Source organism: Psammomys obesus, unplaced genomic scaffold (genome assembly GCF_907164565.1).
Source record: "Psammomys obesus unplaced genomic scaffold, mPsaObe1.curated_primary_1811, whole genome shotgun sequence".
NCBI classification, from domain to species: domain Eukaryota; kingdom Metazoa; phylum Chordata; class Mammalia; order Rodentia; family Muridae; genus Psammomys; species Psammomys obesus.
In genome coordinates, this window is record NW_026596069.1 from 20,592,494 (window position 1) to 20,610,958 (window position 18,465).

Below are 18,465 nucleotides of genomic sequence, written 5' to 3' on the forward strand. Positions count from 1 at the left end.
CCCAGGACAACGCAGCATAATAGAAAATCAAGAAGATGACCTTTCATCTATGCTGATGAAGAGGATAATAGAGGAAACAAATAAAATATGTAAAGAATTAGAGGAAGATAAAACCAAACAGATCATGGCTATCCGTAAAGAAATGGAGGAAGTTAAAGACAAGCAGATTATGGCCATCCAAGAAGAAATACGGGAAAAAACAGCTTGCGGCCTTCAGAGAAGAAATAATTAAATCCCTGAAAGAAATAAAAGAAACAGAGTTGAAAGAACTAAAAGAAAAAGAGGAAAATACAATCAGACAGGTGAAGGAAGTAAACAAAACAACTCAAGACCTGAAGATAGAACTAGAAAAATTAAAGAAAACACAAATGGAGGAAATAACGGAGAGGAAGAATTTAGGGAAGAAAACAGGAACTACAGAGGTAAGCATAACCAACAGAATACAAGAAATGGAAGAAAGAATCTCAGGTGTAGAAGATACAATGGAAGAAATCGATGTATCTGTCAAAGAAAATGTTAAATCCAAAAAATTCCTGACACAGACCATCCAAGAAATCCAAGACAATATGAAAGACAAAAGCTAAGAATAATAGGTATAGAGGAAAAAGAAGACTCCCTTCACCAAGGCCCAGAAAATATTTTCAACAAAAACATTGAAGAAAATTTCCCCAAGTTAAAGGAGAGGCCAATAAGAATACATGAGGCCTACAGAACACCCAACAAATTTGACCAGAAAAGAAAATCCTCCCGCCACATAATAATCAAAACAGTAAGTATACAGAACACATATAGATCCCCACACATTAATAGTGGGAGACTTCAACACCCCACTCTCAACAAAGGACAGGTCAACAAAACAGAAATTAAACAAAGAAACAATATCTCTGACAGAGGTCATGAATCAAATGGACCTCACAGACATTTACAGAACTTTACACCCAAACACAAAAGAATTTACCTTCTTCTCAGCACCTCATGGAACCTTCTCCAAAATAGACCATATAGTTGGTCACAAAGCAAGCCTCAACAGATACAAGAAGACTGAAATAATCCCTTGTATCTTGTCTGATCACCATGGAATAAAGCTGGACTTCAACAACAACAGAAATAGCAAAAAGCCTACACATACATGGAAACTGAACAACTTGTTACTAAATGACAGCTGGGTCAGGGAAGAAATAAAGAAATAAATTAAAGTCTTCCTAGAACTCAATGAAAATGAAGACAAAACATACCCAAACTTGTGGGACATAATGAAAGCAGTGCTAAGAGGAAAGTTCATAGCACTAAGTGCCTTCAAGAGGAAATTCGAGACAGCTCATTCAAGCAACTTAATGGCCCACTTAAAAACCCTAGAAAAAGAAGAAGCAGACACACCAAAAAGGAGTAGATGGCTGGAAATAATCAAACTCAGGGCTGAAATCAATCAATTAGAAACAAATAAAACAATTCAAAGAATCAATGAAACCAAGAGTTGGTTCTTTGAGAAAATCAACAAGATCGACAAACCCTTAGCTAAGCTAACTAAAAGGCAGAGAGACACCACCCAAATCAACAAAATCAGAAATGAAAAGGGGGACATAACTACAGACACCGAGGAAATCCAAACAATCATTAGGACTTACTTCAAAAGTCTATATGCCACAAAATTTGAAAATCTAAATGAAATGGACAATTTTCTTGATCGATTTGACTTACCAAAGCTGAATCGGGACAAGGTAAATCAATTAAATAGTCCTATATCCCCCAAAGAAATAGAAGCGGTCATCAAAAGTGTCCCATCAAAAAAAAAAGCCCAGGACCAGATGGCTTCAGCGCAGAATTCTACCAGACCTTCAAAGAAGAGCTAACTCCAATTCTCTTCAAACTATTCCACAAAATAGAAACAGAAGGAACACTACCAAACTCATTCTATGAAGCCACAGTCACCTTGGTACCTAAACCTCACAAAGACTCACAAAGAAAGAGAACTTCAGGCCAATCTCCCTTATGAACATTGATGCAAAAATACTTAACAAAATACTTGTAAACCGAATACAAGAACACATCAAAGATATTATCCACTATGACCAAGTAGGCTTCATCCCAGGTATGCAGGGGTGGTTCCATATACGGAAATCCATCAATGTGATCCACCATATTAACAAACTGAAAGAAAAAAACCACATGATAATCTCCCTAGATGCTGAAAAGGCATTTGACAAAATCCAACATCCATTCATGTTTAAAGTCTTGGAGAGATCAGGGATACAAGGCACATATCTAAACATAGTAAAGGCGATATACAGCAAGCCTATAGCCAACATCAAACTGAACGGAGAGAAACTTAAAAGCAATCCCACTGAAATCAGGGACAAGACAAAGCTGCCCACTCTCTCCATATCTCTTCAACATAGTGCTGGAAGTCCTTGCTAGAGCAATAAGACAGTTGAAGGAGATCAAGGGGATACAGATGGGAATGGAAGAAGTCAAATTATCACTATTTGCAGATGATATGATAGCATATGTGAGTGACCCCAAAAACTCTACCAGGGAACTCCTACAGCTTATAAACACCTTCAGGAAAGTGGCCAGATACAAAATTAACTCAAAAATATCAGTAGCACTCCTGTATACAAAAGACAAAAGGGCTGAGAAAGAAATTAGAGAAACAACACCCTTCACAATAGCCACAAATGACATAAAGTACCTTGGTGTAACCCTAACCAAGCAAGTCAAAGACTTGTATGAAAAAAATTTCAAGTCTCTGAAGAAAGAATTAGAAGAAGATATGAGAAGATGGAAACATCTCCCATGCTCATGGCTTGGCAGGATTAACATAGTAAAAATGGCCATCTTACCAGAAGCAATCTATAGATTTAATGCAATTTCCATCAAATTGCCAACACAATTCTTTACAGACCTGGAATGAAAAATTCTCAACTTCGTATGGAATAACAAGCAACTGAGAATTGCTAAAGCAATCCTCTACAATAAAAGATCTTCTGGAGGTATCTCCATCAGTGATCTCAAGCTGTATTATAGAGCAACAGTTATAAAAACTGCATGGTACTGGCATAGAAACAGAATGGTGGATCAATGAAACCGAACAGAAGACCCAGAAATAAACCCACACACTATGGACACCTGATTTTTGACAAAGATGCCAAAACCATACAATGGAAAAAAGATAGCATCTTCAACAAATGGTGCTGGTCCAACTGGATGTCTACATGTAGAAAAATGAAAATAGATCCATACTTATCACCCTGCACAAAACTGAAGTCCAAGTGGTTCAAAGACCTCAACATAAAACCAGACACATTAAATCGGCTAGAAAAAAAAAAAAAGTGGGGAATACCCTAGAACTCATTGGTACCCTGAACAGAACACCAACAGCACAGGCTCTAAGAGCAACAATCAATAAATGGGACCTCATAAAATTGAAAAGCTTCTGTAAAGCAAAGGACACCGTCAACAAAACAAAGCGACTTCCTACAGATTGGGAAAGAATCATCACCAACCCTTTATCTGACAGAGGACTCATATCCAGTATATATAAAGAACTAAACAAGCTGAAAAGCAGCAAACTAAGTAATCCACTTAAAAAATGGGGAACAGAGCTAAACAGAGAACTCTCTGTAGAGGAATATCGAATGGCAGAGAAGCACTTAAAGAAATGTTCAACCTCATTAGCCATTAGGGAAATGCAAATCAAAACAACCCTGAGATTTCACCTTACACCCATCAGAATGGCCAAGATCAAAAACTCAAGGGACAATACATGTTGGAGAGGTTGTGGAGAAAGGGGAACCCTTCTCCATTGCTGGTGAGAATGTAAACTTGTACAACCACTCTGGAAATCAATCTGGTACTTTCTCAGACAACTAGGAATAGCGTTAAAAGAGGCTCAAGTACACAAAAAGGACATTTGCTCAACCATGTTTGTAGCAGCTTTATTTGTAATAGCCAGAAGCTGGAAACAGCCCAGATGCCCCTCAACTGAAGAATGGATGCAGAAACTGTGGTACATCTATACAATGGAGTATTACTCAGCAATGAAAAATAAGGAAATCATGAAATTTGCAGGTAAATGGTGGGACCTGGAAAGGATCATCCTGAGTGAGTTGTCCCAGAAGCAAAAAGACACACACGGTATATACTCACTCATATAAACATACAACATAGGATAAACCCGCTAAAATCTGTACATCTAAACAAACTAAGCAAAAGAGAGGACCCTAACTAAAATGCTCAATGCCCATCCTGAAAGGCAAAGAGGATGGACATCAGAAGGAAAAAAAAAAAAATAGGAAACAACCTAGGAACCTGCCACAGAGGGCCTCTGAAAGCCTCTGCCATGCAGAAGCAGATGCTGAGCCTGATGGCCAACTGACGGGCAGAGTGAATGGAATTTTATGTAACAAGTGGAAAATAGTAAGAGCTGGAGAGGACAGGACAAGGAGAGCAACAGAACAAGAAAATTTGAACACAGGGAACTTCACAGAGACTCATACTCCAACCAAGGACTATTCATGGAGATAACCTAGAACCCTGACAATGCAGCCACTTCTGATGAAAACTGATAGACTAAGATCAGAAAGAAGGAGAAGAGGACCTTCCCTATCAGTGGACTTGGGGAGGGGCATGCATGCAGAAAAGGGGGGAGGGTGGGACCGGGAGGGGGGGAGGGCAGGGCTTATGGGGGATACAAAATGAATAAAATTAATAAAAGTTAAATAAAAAATTTTAAAAAAGTTATGATCATTAGCACACACACAAAAGCTGAGCATGGTGGTATAGTGCACTCCAGTAATCCCAGAGGTTGTGGGGTGGAGATAGGTAAATCTCAGGGTGAAGCATTCCTCACTGCACAGCCACTCCAGGCCAAATAGCAAGCAACAGGTTTAGTGAGAAACCCTTTTTAAAATAGTATGGTACAGAGCAATTAACACACATGTATACATAAGTGAGTATACAAGATCACAGAGAGAGATGTTTAAAAATATATTTGTAATAGCAAGTCTTCGTACTTTTTATAAACTTTCCCATTCTTTAAGTCTAAAACAGTTATCAATTAATTTTTATATACTCAGCTACACTAACCTTATATATTCCATTAGAATAAGTACAATAGCATTATGAGAGAGATGTTTCATTTCCACACTAAAAGGAATTTCATTAATTTCTGTATGTATCAGAATGAGGTAGTGTGACTCTAGCACCACCTGTAGGACAGAAAGCTTAACACAAAAGTATAAGCACTGGTACGAAATTAGAAAACCACAGAGATAAAGCAACAAATATACTAAAAGTTATAGTATAAGTAAAATGGGGTAGGATGAGTAGTATGCACTGAAAAGACTAAACATTAAAACACTACTTTAACTGAGATGCTTGTGTTCTCCTTCAAGAGAAGTTTTTTTTCTTTACAAGTAAATACAGGTAAATGGACACAAATTTTCCCTTCAGAGAAACTGGTACATATATCAGATAAAATGTTCAGTAAAATAGATAGTAAACTTAAAATGCTGATGAATGATGACTAGAAACTGATGATGAAATCCTGAGCAGAAGAGTTAAAACTAAGGGCTGGAGATACAGCTCAGTGAGTAGGACCACTTGCTGTTCTTCCAGAGGACCTGGGGTTCAGTTCCTAGCACTTACAAGGTGGCTCAAAATTGTCACAGACACATACATTCAGGCAAAGCATCCATATACCTGAACCCTTTTACATTTTCCAGAGACAAGTCCTATCACATGGCTTGTGAATTCTTCTGAAGACTTTTTTTTTTTGGTAATTTATTTTTATTTTATGTGCACTGGTGTTTAGCTTGCATGTGTGTCTGTGTGAGCGTGTCAGATCTTGGAGTTACAGACAATTGTGAACTGCCATGTGGTTGCTGGGAATTGATCTGGAAAAGCAAACAATACTCTCAACCACTAAGCCATCTCTCCAACCCTTCTGAAGACTCTTAAAAGTTTATGTTTACAACAGTAAGGAAGCCCCTTCAGAAATAAAAAATGTTTCACATATCTGGAATTCTGGCACATGGAGGTAGAAATAAGAGAATCATTAGTTTAAGGTCAACCTCAGCTACATACTAAGTTTAAGGTAAGCCTGAATTACATGAGACCTTATTTCAAAATTAATAATAATTATAAAACTTCAGAAAACCCATCTTATACGTGGCCATATAATCTTAGAAAAGTGTAGTATGTAATTTTAACTAGTGATTACAATGGTCTTCAATACCTGGTGGGAGTGATTACTCAGAATAGTACTGCATACTGTGTATGAAGCAAACAGTATGCAGTGAAATGTAAGCTCACCAAGTGTTCTGCTGTCTCTGAGAAAAGTACTCATACCATCTTACTTCCTTGTCCATATTTTATTCTTTCAGCATGTTCCAGTTTGAATCTGAAATCATCTCCAAAGGCCTGTATTCTAAAGCTTGTGGCCTAGCCCCATGGTATTACTATGTAATGATAGAACATTGAGGAAAAATAAAGTTAATGGAACCCAGTCATTAGAGCTGTGCCATTGCAGGAGCTATTACTGGTAGTCCCTTATTCCTGTCTTTGGCTTCCTGTAGTTTACAATAAACTGCCTCCTGTATCATATATATGATTTGTACTGTGCCACTGTACAGGACCAATAGGTAATGGACTAAAATCTACAAAACTTGTGAGACAAAATAAACTTTTCAAGTTGATTTATCTCAGTTATTTGTTAAAATGATGAAAAAATAACATTCTCCAATACAAAGCTGTCTTTCATAATCCTTTCTAAAATAAGCTTCTATCTGAACTTTACCAAATATATATAACTTCTATGCTGCCTTTAAGGAATAACGCTGGTGTTTGCACTGCAGTTTATTGAATGAACTTTCTTAAACTCAATCATAACTCTTCCTTAGACTCAGATTTTCTAGACTAGTCAGTGGTATTTTCAATATTAGCAAAATTGAATTGCATCAATTAAACATATCTTAGAAACAGTAGAGAAAAGGGCTGCGTTATATGTGAGACACATCTGTGTGAATATCAGCTATGGACACTCTACTAGATCATGCTGCATTTCAAGCAGGTCTTTTTGTAGCTGCCTGAGAATTATGCTTGTTCATATTCAATTAAAAATACTAATTTTAAATTAAATCATTTAGACATTTATGTTAACAACAGGCCTAACTATATCTTCATCATTAAACATGCACTAACACAGAATACAAGGTTTCAAAAGTAGTTTTATGTCATATTTACAAAAATAAGACATGTTTCCCAAGTCATTTTAAACAAATAATGATACCAATTAATAAGAAAATAGATACTTTGTAGAGAGAATGTAGAGTCAGGCCTAACCAGTACTCTAGTTTAAAAAGTTTAAGTTAACACACTGAGGCTAAAATCCCCACTAGATTCCACATATTAATAGAAATCAGAACAGTTTCTTAGCCTCACTAACTCACTATCACATATATAGATGGAAATAATACTTTTATTAACAAGGATGAAACAAGGTAATTGATGGATTACAAGGTATGAAAAATACCTACGAAGCATAAAGAGCACTAAATGCTGAATAAAGGCTAGCCATTGTTTTTTAAAACACTATTTTTTAAGCCAGACTTATTGCTTATGACCCCAATTAGCAGAAAAGAATATATGTAAAAAGAGTGACCAGATAGAATTTAGAACACCAAGAGACTGATCTACCAGTACAGTATTTTATTTAAGTAAGCACCAAGAAGATGACAAAAGGAGACATAACACTGTTCCGCAGACCATGGGATCCACTAGGGGCTCACACACAGCATTCCTTAGAAGCTGCCACCATAGCAGAGTATTAGATCAGACTACAGCAGGCACAGATAAACTGAGGAAACACTCTTATTAAGGATGGGATCCTATCCTCCAAGACTCAGTATAATCACTAAGTCAAAATATTTTGTATGGTACTTTGTCCCCACAGGACAAGAAACTTAGGAGCAGATGTATGAGTAGACCCGTATTTATTTCCAATAACCACTGGGGGAATCTGTGTTTTCAATTTCTATTCACGGGGGACATATTCCCTTAAGAGACCAGATACTATAGCTGCCATCTGGTACTTCAGGTGCCTATGTCCACAGGCCAGCAGAACGAGTCTGAACCTTGAGAGAGCTGATTAATTCTCATCATCTAAAAGATGGAGAGTTGCTAACACATAATATAGGACCCTACGGTTTGAATATCCCTTCCAAAATTTACGTTGAAATATAATTGCCATTATACTGGTATCAAGAAATCAGACCTTTAAGAAGCGATCAGGGCATGAGTAGATTGTAAATGGATCAAGGATGCTATTTATTCTATGAATGAGAAGTAGCCTAATAAAAAGTTAAGTTCAGCTCCCATCACTCCCCTCCTCTTTCTCCAGGGGCACCATGGTTTCTTGCTATATGATATATCTGCCATAGAATAAGGCTCTCCTATATACTGACACCATGATCTTAGACTTCCAACTCCAGAATCATGAGTCACACAAACGTCTATTCATTACCAATTACTCAATCTGTGCTTGTGCTATTCTGTTATGAGTGGAAAACAGCAGAAACCCACGAAAGGGCAGAAACATATAGTCCACAGAAATCTCTAAGAGAGGAAAGTCTACCAGTAGGCAACTCCCAAGAACAGCATAGCTAACATGTAAGAATGAGAGTAATACAGACAGAGGGATGCTGACATGATTTAGTATCAGCTGCAGAAGAAAGGCTATATAATCCATCTTTTAACCTCTGTTTCTCCAGAAAAGCCCACTAGCACCCCAGAACAGTTGACTATAACATGTATGACAGTTGTCTATAACATGTATGAGAAGTATATATCAAGCGACATAAGATGTAAATTTCAATGAACCACTGCAAGCAGAAATTTGTACCGTCCTGCTAGAATGCTATTGGATGACTTTCAGCTATCAGTTCCTTTACTTTGGTCACTGTTGCAAAGAAGAGACTTTGCACAAAAGTACAACTTCCCCAGGGAGTCCAAGAAAGCCCAGAAGACTCTATTAGCTCACAGTAGGACAATGCTGAAAAAGTACATATGTTCCAGTGTTCTCTATTAGGTTGGCTGAAATTTTATCACTCCTGAATCTAGATCAAACTTAATCTCCTTCCTTGACAGGTATTGATTCCTAATAACTTATCCACCAAATTCTACTTTAGCAACTCCTTCTGAAGACTGCAATACATGGTTATTAGGTGTATTTATATAACTTTAATGCATTATGCAAGGAATGTCTAATAACAGTAGACATTATGTTTTATTTCTACTTCAACAGTTCACAGACTGATAAGCAACACAATATATTATATGCCTTCAACATCACATACATGCTTAAATATCTAGCAAGAAATAATTGAGTAATAATGAGAAAACACCCAGTGTACACACACACACACACACACACACACACACCACTTACTTGTCCCGAGGAAGCACTAGAGGCAGTAGTTGACACACTAGTTCCTATCGGTGCCAAATTTTTAACAGGTGCCACTGTTACTTTCTTCATTAATTGTGAGCTAGAATTCTTGGAAAAAAGGACAAGATGACACAGTTATCAGTGTTAGTCACTTTGCCTACTTACTTATTATTTTTAAGAGTCTTACTATACAGACTTGTCTGGTCTAGATCTCAACACATAGACCAACCATTCTGGAACTAACAAAGTTCTGCCTGTTTCTGCCTTTGGAACGTGTCACCAAACCCAGTGAATATTAGTCATTTTAAATCAACCAGTATTGTAAACAAAATGAAAAGACTTTAAGCAAACTTATTTGGCATATACTGTATCTTATGAACATTCTATACCATAAACTTAACTGATCAGTTGGTTAGTAGACATTTCTTAAAGGAAGCAACTGATCCATAAAATAACCTTTTCTTTTATGTTAATTCTCCAATTAAGTTAGTTCTACAACATTCAGCAATAAAATCTTAAACTTGGTCCAGCAAGACAGCTCAGAGAATAAAAGCTCTTACCATACTAGCCTGACAATAATCATGATTCCCGGAACCCCATGGTAAAAAGACAGAACTGAGTCCTAAAGGTTGTCCTCTGCCCTCCCCTTGAACACTGTAGCATGTGTGTGCACCCATAGTCATACACATATATCATACACACAATAAGAAAATAAAAAATTAAACCTTAAACTTGATTTGTCATACAGAAAACATACTCTTATCTAAATTTAATTATAAACAAAAATCTGTTAACCCATAGCAAAACCAAATTAGAGGAAAAATGCCCTACTGACAGAGAAAATAACTAATTGAGCAACTAGTATCATAATTGGAAGTAGGACAAGCAAGATGGCACAAAGGGCTGTGCTCCATCCAGGTAGGAGAGAATTAACTTCTGAAAGTTGCCCTCTGTCCTCCTTCCACAAGTATAGCCACAGCATACTACCCCACTATACATACACACAAAAAACAAAGAAATAAATGTAATAATAAAGATAAAAGGAGAAAAGAGAGGAAAAAAGAACATGGAGAGAGGGAGGAAGGCAATCAACCTTTGACACTGGATATCTACCTCAATTATTCTTTCTCTCTTTCTCTCTCACTGAACCTGAAGCTCTTGAATTTGACTCCACCAGCAGGCTAGCAAGCCCTGGGAATCCTCTTGATTTCAGTGCTATAATTACAAGTGCTTTTACCTTTGTACCTGGTATATAGTAAGTGTTGGAGATCAAACTCAAATCCTCAAGCTTGGGCTACAAGTACTTTACCAGCCAAAATATCTCCCCAACACCAACATTTTCTAGTTAAATTAAGAATGTATTTTAAAATGACACAAACTAAATTTCAGTGACATAAAAAGATCAACATTTACAAAAAAGTCACTTCCAACAAGGCAAAACTAATGAAATATTAAGGCAGATTCTTGTATTACTTAGAAGTAATTTCTATAATATATGGAAGAAAATGAATACTTTAAATCGGAATAACCATAAATTTAAAGTAAAACAGAGATGAAAAGATGACTCACTCAGTAAAGTGCTTTTTTAATAAGCATGAAGACCTGAGTTCAGACCCCCAACAAAGTGTAAAAAATAAAACAAACAAACAAAACAGGTAGGGGATTCTTGGAGAGGCAATGACAGAAATGTCCTGTGGGGTTGCTGATCATCCAATCTAATCTACCTGTCTCAAACCAAAACAACAACAACAAAAAACCTAAAGCACAACTGAGGGAGATACCCAGTGAGTATCAGCCTCTGGTCTGCATACTTATAGAAACACACATGCACGCACACAACCACACACACACATTCCAAAACCCTGACTCAGAATGGGTATATTCTTTCAACACATACACACTGCCCCTTTTCAACATTTCCTTTGAGTACAATAAAATCACTGAGTATAAAGGTATAATTTGATATTAAAATTGAGCAAAATTATCTTAAATTTTTACTGGCAAACATATACATGTTTAAATGAAGATAGTGGCTGAAAAGTAAGTAGATTAAGAGAGATTACCGGCACTGTACAGATCTTGACTGTTTGAGTGTTTGCCGGTACTGCTGGCCTTGGAGTTATGTTACTTGAGGTCTTAGCTCCTGTTACAGCTTGCTGAGGAGATACCAGCATCAACTGACCACTGTTACTTTTGATCAAAACTGTTCCTATAATTAAAAGAAAAGCAACGGTGACTCTGAAGCTGATAAATAAAACACAAGCATCAAGCATCACATATTTCCGTTTCCCATTCAACATTGAGAGATGCTCAGAATATATATCTAACATATAATGAGCTCCATGTTCACTAATTACTATAAGATGATAAAATGTTTTCATTCAAAGATTTTTAAGATGAGCATGCAGCACACACCTGTAATTCCAGGACTACAAAGCTGAGCCAAGGGGAATACAGGAGCAAGGCCAAATTTGGGTGAGAGCCTGTCTTAAAAAAATATATCTAGCCTGGTGTAGTGGTGCACACCTGTAATCCCAGCACTCATGGAGGCAGAAGCAGACAGATCTCTGTGCCTGGTCTACAAACTGAGTCCAGAACAGCCAAGGCTACAAAAAGAAACACTGTCTCCAAAAAAAAAAAAAAAAAAAAAAAACTACACACACACACAAATAAATGCACAACTATACAAAGTATTTTTTTAAATCAAAGCATATATATGAAAAGATACTTGTGAAATAGGCAACATACTTTTCCTTTATGATGCTGACACTACACTACTATATTAAGATGGACAGGGGGCTGGAGAGGTGGCGCACCAATACTTGCTGATCTTGCAGAGGACTGGCATTCTGTTCCCAGCACCCATATGGAGGTCTATAACCCTCTCCTCAACTCCAGTTCCAGGGAAATGATGCCCTCTTCGGGCCTCCAAAGACACTGCACACAAGCGGTGCATAGACATACATACAGGAAAACAATCATACACATAGAATAAATTTTAAAGATGGTATAGGAACAGCATAATACTACATAAGCTGACCAAACAAATAGAACAGAAAACCCCCCAGAAGACATGTCATACCTACTGAGCATACCTCATCAAAAATACCAATATCAGAATTTTAGAGTATCTGCCTAGACCATTTGAGAACACCTTCATCCTGAAATTATGAAAGCATTCAATATGCTCCAAAATCCAAAACATACCAAGCATGTCATTGTAATAATAAAGAATAGAATCTTCCTTAAAGACATGCCATTGTCCCTTAAGAGATAATTCCATTGGCTGGATTAAGGATCTGGTAAGGGACCATACACAGGAGGGCAGGTTCACCTTAGGATAATGTACTTTTCCTTCCCAGAGTTCCCACTCCATAGTGGGATCCCTCAACTGGCACACTAAGGACCTTAACTCTGTGGGAGAACAGTGGGAAAGACAAAAGTACAGTAGCCTACTCCTATATGATGTAATGATGTCACTCAAAGAGAAGCATGCCACACTCTTGTCCCCAAGTAAGTATTTCCTTAGAGAAACTGATCCCCCACAAATGGTGAATAATTGTATAAAGACATTATGGTATATAAAAATGAATCCTCATAGCCAAGCCATGATGGTACACTCCTATAATTCCAGCACTTGGGAAGCAGAAGCAGGGGGATCTCTGTGAGTTCAAGACCAGCCTGGTCTACAGAGTCATTCTAGGACAGCCAGGGCTATTACACCAAGAAACCCTGTCTCAAAACACCAAGAGAAAATAATGATAATAATAATAACTATTATTATTATTTATTAATTAATAAACCCTCTTAATAGAAACATGAGGATAAATCAGAAAAGGGAATAGAAAACAAAAAATATCAAATTCAACTATATCAAAAGTACAGGAGTAGATAGAGCAATACCCAATAATTTGTTATTTTCCTGAGACTTGTCTTAGATTTAAAAATACAAGTTTAAAACAGGGGATGGTAGTTCAGCCTATAATACCAGCATGTAAGAGGCTGAGAATTCAAGAGTATCCTGATCTACACAATAAGTTCCAGTTCCGTCTAAGGTAAATATTTCAGTCACAAAAAAGGTGGAGGGGCTGGAGAGATTGCTCAGAGGTTAAGAGCATGGCTGCTCTTCCAGAGGTCATGAGTCTAATTCCCAGCAACCACATTGTGGCTCACCACCACTTATAATGAGATATGGTGCCCTCTGCTGGTGTGCAGGTGTACATGCAGACAGAACATTGTATACATAATAAGTAAATCTAAAAAAAGGTAGAAAGAAATAAGGAAAATAGAGCACAACAGTAAGAAGAAGAAAGCTAAAGTAGTCTTAATAATATCAAACAGAGTAAAGCAAAAAAACAAAACAACAAAAACTACCAATAGAATACATTTAAAATATATATGCATTAAACTGAGGCAGTTGAGTATGTGGAGTAACTTGGCAATCTGAAATTTTGTTTGTTTTAGGTTATACACAGAGATTTTCCTAACAATGAACTTGGCAACCTTAGACCCTCACCTATGCATACAATGCATACATGCCCATATCTTAACAATACAACAAGCACCTTGTTAGCAACCTACACACACACACACACACACACACACACACACACACACACACACACGAACACACACACTCCCATGAACAATGAATACGTTTCTCCTCCCCATAATGACCATCAAACATAATTAATTACTACTGGAATGTGTTTTTTCAGAACATATCTGGTATAGAAGGTAGGGCCCAACCCCTCCTTAACTAGTTTTGGGTACATACACAATAAAGCAAACTGTGCTTCCAGTGAACTCTAACGAATCCCCTATTTACCACCCAATGGCTAGGAAAAATTGGGTGTGCATATAAGCAAATTCACTGTGCTGGATAGTTTTGTCAACTTGACACAAGCAACAGTCATCTGAGAGGAGGGAATGTCAATTAAGAAAATGCCTCCTCACTTATAAGTAGATATTAGCCATATAATATAGGATAAACATACTAAAATCTATAGTCCTAAAGAACTAAACAACAAGGAGGACCTTAGGGAAGAGGCTTAATCCTCATTCAGGACAAAAGTGATAGACATCAGAAATAGGAGAGGATAAGTAACGGGACTGGAGCCTTCAACAGAAGACCTCTGAAAGACTCTATCCATCAGGATATCAAAGGTGATACTAAGACTCATAGCCAAACTTTGGGCAGAGTGCCAGAAAACTTATGGAAGAGGGAGACAGAAAGACCTGGAGAGGATAGGAACTCCACAAGGAGAACAACAGAGCCAAAAGACCTGGGCCCAAGAGGGGCATGCAGAGACAGATACTGCAAACAAGGGCCATGCATGGAGAGGACCTAGACCCCCTGTTCAGAGGAAGCCCATAGTCTGCTGTTTCCAAGTAGGTTCCCTAGTGAGGGATACTGGGGCTGTCTCTGACAAGGACTCAGTAGCTTGCTCTTTGATCACCTCCCCCTGGGGGGTGAAGCCTTACCAGGCCACAGAGGAAGATGATACAGCCAATCTTGATGAAAATGATATAGCCAATCTTGATGAGACCTGATAGGCTAGGGTCAGATAAAAGGGGAGGAGTCCTCCTCTATCAGGGGACTAGGGAAAGGGCATAGGGGGAAAAAAAAGGAGGGTGGGTGAGACTGGGAAAAGACAAGGGAGGGGGCTGAAGCGGAGATACAAAGTGAATAAATTGTAATAAATAAATAAATATTTTAGAAAATGCCTCCATAAGACTGTGCTGTAGTGCACACAGAGTCTGAGGAACCAAAGCACTGGGATCACAGAGACTGTGCAGAGTGAGCAAACGCCCCTGCTGCTGACTCCGAAATGCCAACATCCATTGTGTTTCCCCAGAGAGAGGAGAGATCCTAGCTGCCAGACACACAGGGTTCCAGCCTCAGACCTCCAGACTATTCCCGCCATCCAGATATGATTCCGGATTCCACGGAAGTACAGATCCAGCCTAAGGTTCAAGGCTCTATTATTAGCCATACTGGGGAGACCTGCCAGACCTTAGGATCACGCAGGTTAGACAACCACAACGTAATCCCCTGCCCTAAACCAGGGTAATATAGCATCAACAGAACCTAGCTATCCTAATACAGCAAGCCCTGGATATTCTAACACAAGTGAAACACAAGAAAATGACCTTATGCAGAAGATAGAGGCCTGGAGGATGAAAAAACTAAATAAATCCCTCAAAGAAATACTGGAAAATACAATCAAACAGATGAAAGAAATGAATAAAACAGTTCAAGACCTGAAAATGGAAACAGAGTCAATAAAGAAAGCATAAGTTGAGAAAATTCTAGAGATGGAAAGCTTAGGGAAGAGAACAGGAACTACAGAAGTACACATCACCAACAGAATACAAGAGATGGAGGAGATAATTTCAGGTATAGAAGATATACACTTGAAGAAACTGATGCAAAAGTACTCAATAAAATACTCAAAGCGAATCCAAGAACACATCAAAAATATCATCCACCATAATCAAGCAGGCTTCATCCCAGGCATGCAGGGGTGATTCAATATAGAAAAATCCATCAATGTAATCCACCATAAACAAACAGAAAACAAAACAAAACACTTGATCAACTCATGGCATTTGACAAAAATCCAACACCCCCATGTTAAAAGACTTGGAAAGATCAGGGATACAAGGTACATAACTAAACACAACAAAGACAATCTACAGCAAACCGGAGAAAAACTTACTAAAGCAATTCCACTAAAATCAGGGACAAGACAAGGCTTCTCACTCTCTCCTTATCTCTTTAATATAGTACTAGAAGTCCTAACTAGAGAAATAAGACCTAAAGGAGATCAAAGGGATACAGATTGGAAAGGAAGAGGCCAAAATATCGCTATTTCCAGATGATATTATAGTTTCTTTAAATGACCCCAAAAGTTTACCAGAGAAGACCTACAGCTGATAGAGACCTTCAGCAAAGTGGCTAGATACAATATTCACTCAAAAAAAAAAAAAAAAAAAAAGGAAGAAGAAGAAGAGAGAAAGAAAGAAGAAGGAAGGAAGGAAGGAAAGGAAGGAAGGAAAAGAAAAATAAATAGCCCTCCTGTACAAACAACAAACAAGCTAAGAAAGAAATTAGGAAAACCACAATAGCAAATAATATAAAGTATCTTGGTTTAATTCTAACCAAGCAAGTGAATGACATGACAAGAACTTCAAATCTCTGAAGAAAGAAACTGAAGAAGATATCAGAAGATGGAAAGATCTCCCATGCTCGTGGATTGGTAGGATTAACATAGTAAAAATGGCCATCTTAACAAAAGCAATCTATAGATTCAACACAATTCCCATCAAAATACCAACACAATTCATTATGGAGCCTAAAAGAGCAATCCTAAACTTCATATGGAAAAGCGAAAAACCCAGAATAGCTAAAACAACCCTATACAATAGAAGCACTTCTAGCAGTATCTCCATCCTGGATTTCAAGCATGATATTGGCATAGATATAGACTGGTTGATCAAATGAATTGAATCAAAGGCCGAGAAAAATACCCACAAACATATGGACACTTGTTTTTTGACAAAACCATACAAAACCATACAATGGAAAAAATAAAGCATCTTCAACAAATGATGCTAGTCTAACTGAATGTCTACATGTAGAAAAATACAAATAGATCCATATTTATCACCCAGCAAAAAGATCCATATTTATCACCCAGCAAAAAGATCCATATTTATCACTGGCTGCTCTTCCAGAGGTCCTGAGTTCAATGCAAAACCACACGGTGGCTCACAACCATCTACAATGAGATCTAGTGCACTCTTCTGGTGTGCAGGTTTACATGCAGACACAACACTGCATACATAATAAAAAATAAATCTAAAAAAAAAAGTGGAAATCAGCTTTGAACTCACTGGCATAGGAGACCAACAGCTCAGTTACCAACAATAAATAAATAACAATAAGAGACCTCATGAAACTGAAAACTTCTGGAAGGCAAAGGGCACTGTCAATAGAACAAAACGGCAGCCTACAGATTGGGAAAATATCTCCCTCAACCCTACATCTGACAGAGGGCTAATATTCAAAATATATAAAGAACTCATGAAATTAAACACCAAGAAACCAAATAACCCAATTTAAAAATGGAACACAGAGCTAAACAAAGAATTCTCAACAAAGAAATCTCGAATGGCAGAGAAGCTCTCAAAGAAATGCTCAAAGTCCTTAGTCATCAGGGAAATGCAAATCAAAACTTTGAGATTCCATCTTATACTCATCAGAATGGCTAAGATCAAAAACTCAAGTGACAGCACATGCTGGAGAGGATGTGGAGAAAGGGGAACATTCCTCCATTGCTAGTGGGAGTGTAAACCACTTTGGAAATCAATCTGGTGCTTTCTCAGAAAATTGGCAATAGCACTAACTACCTCAAGACCCAGCTGTACTACTCCTGGGCATATATCCAAAAGATGCTCCACCACACAAGGACATTTGCTCAACTGTAGCAGCTTTATTCTTAATAGACAAAAACAACCCAGATATAACCAAAGAATGGATAAAGAAACTGTGGTACATTTACAATGGAATACTATTCAGCTATTAAAAACAAAGACATCTTGAAATTTTCAGACAGGTAGATGGAACTAGAAAAGATCATCCTGAGTGAGATAACCCAAACCCAAAAAACATATATGGTATATATTCACTTATAAGTGGATTTTTAGCCATAGTACAAGATAGCCATACTACAATTCACAGACCCAAAGAAGCTAAGTAACAAGAAAGGCCCAAGGGAGGATGCTTAAACCCTACTCAAAACAGGAAATAGAACTGACAGTAGAAGAGGTTGAAGAGAGGGAACAGGGTAAGAGAGGGAGTTCAAAAAGACATGAAGATGGAGATCAGACCTGGGTAGAAGAGTGGGGAGGACACAGAGGACTTGCAGAGAGAAGAGAAACCCTGGGTGAGGGCATCACTGTGACAAAGTTGGAGACCTACTGTGACGATATTGGGATGACTCTAGCTAACACTT

The 18,465-nt window shown here is 37.8% G+C and overlaps 1 protein-coding gene across 1 annotated transcript in view; it reads right to left on the reverse strand.

The window, feature by feature from the left end:
• Taf4b (TATA-box binding protein associated factor 4b) overlaps positions 1-18,465 on the reverse strand; it is a 114,678-nt gene that overhangs the window by 84,114 nt on the left and 12,099 nt on the right. Inside the window, exons 2-3 of the mRNA XM_055625288.1 lie at positions 11,509-11,654; positions 9,446-9,553 (exon numbers count right to left, since the gene is read on the reverse strand). Of these exons, the coding sequence (XP_055481263.1) occupies positions 9,446-9,553; positions 11,509-11,654 (254 nt within the window). The remainder of the gene's footprint in view (positions 1-9,445; positions 9,554-11,508; positions 11,655-18,465) is intronic.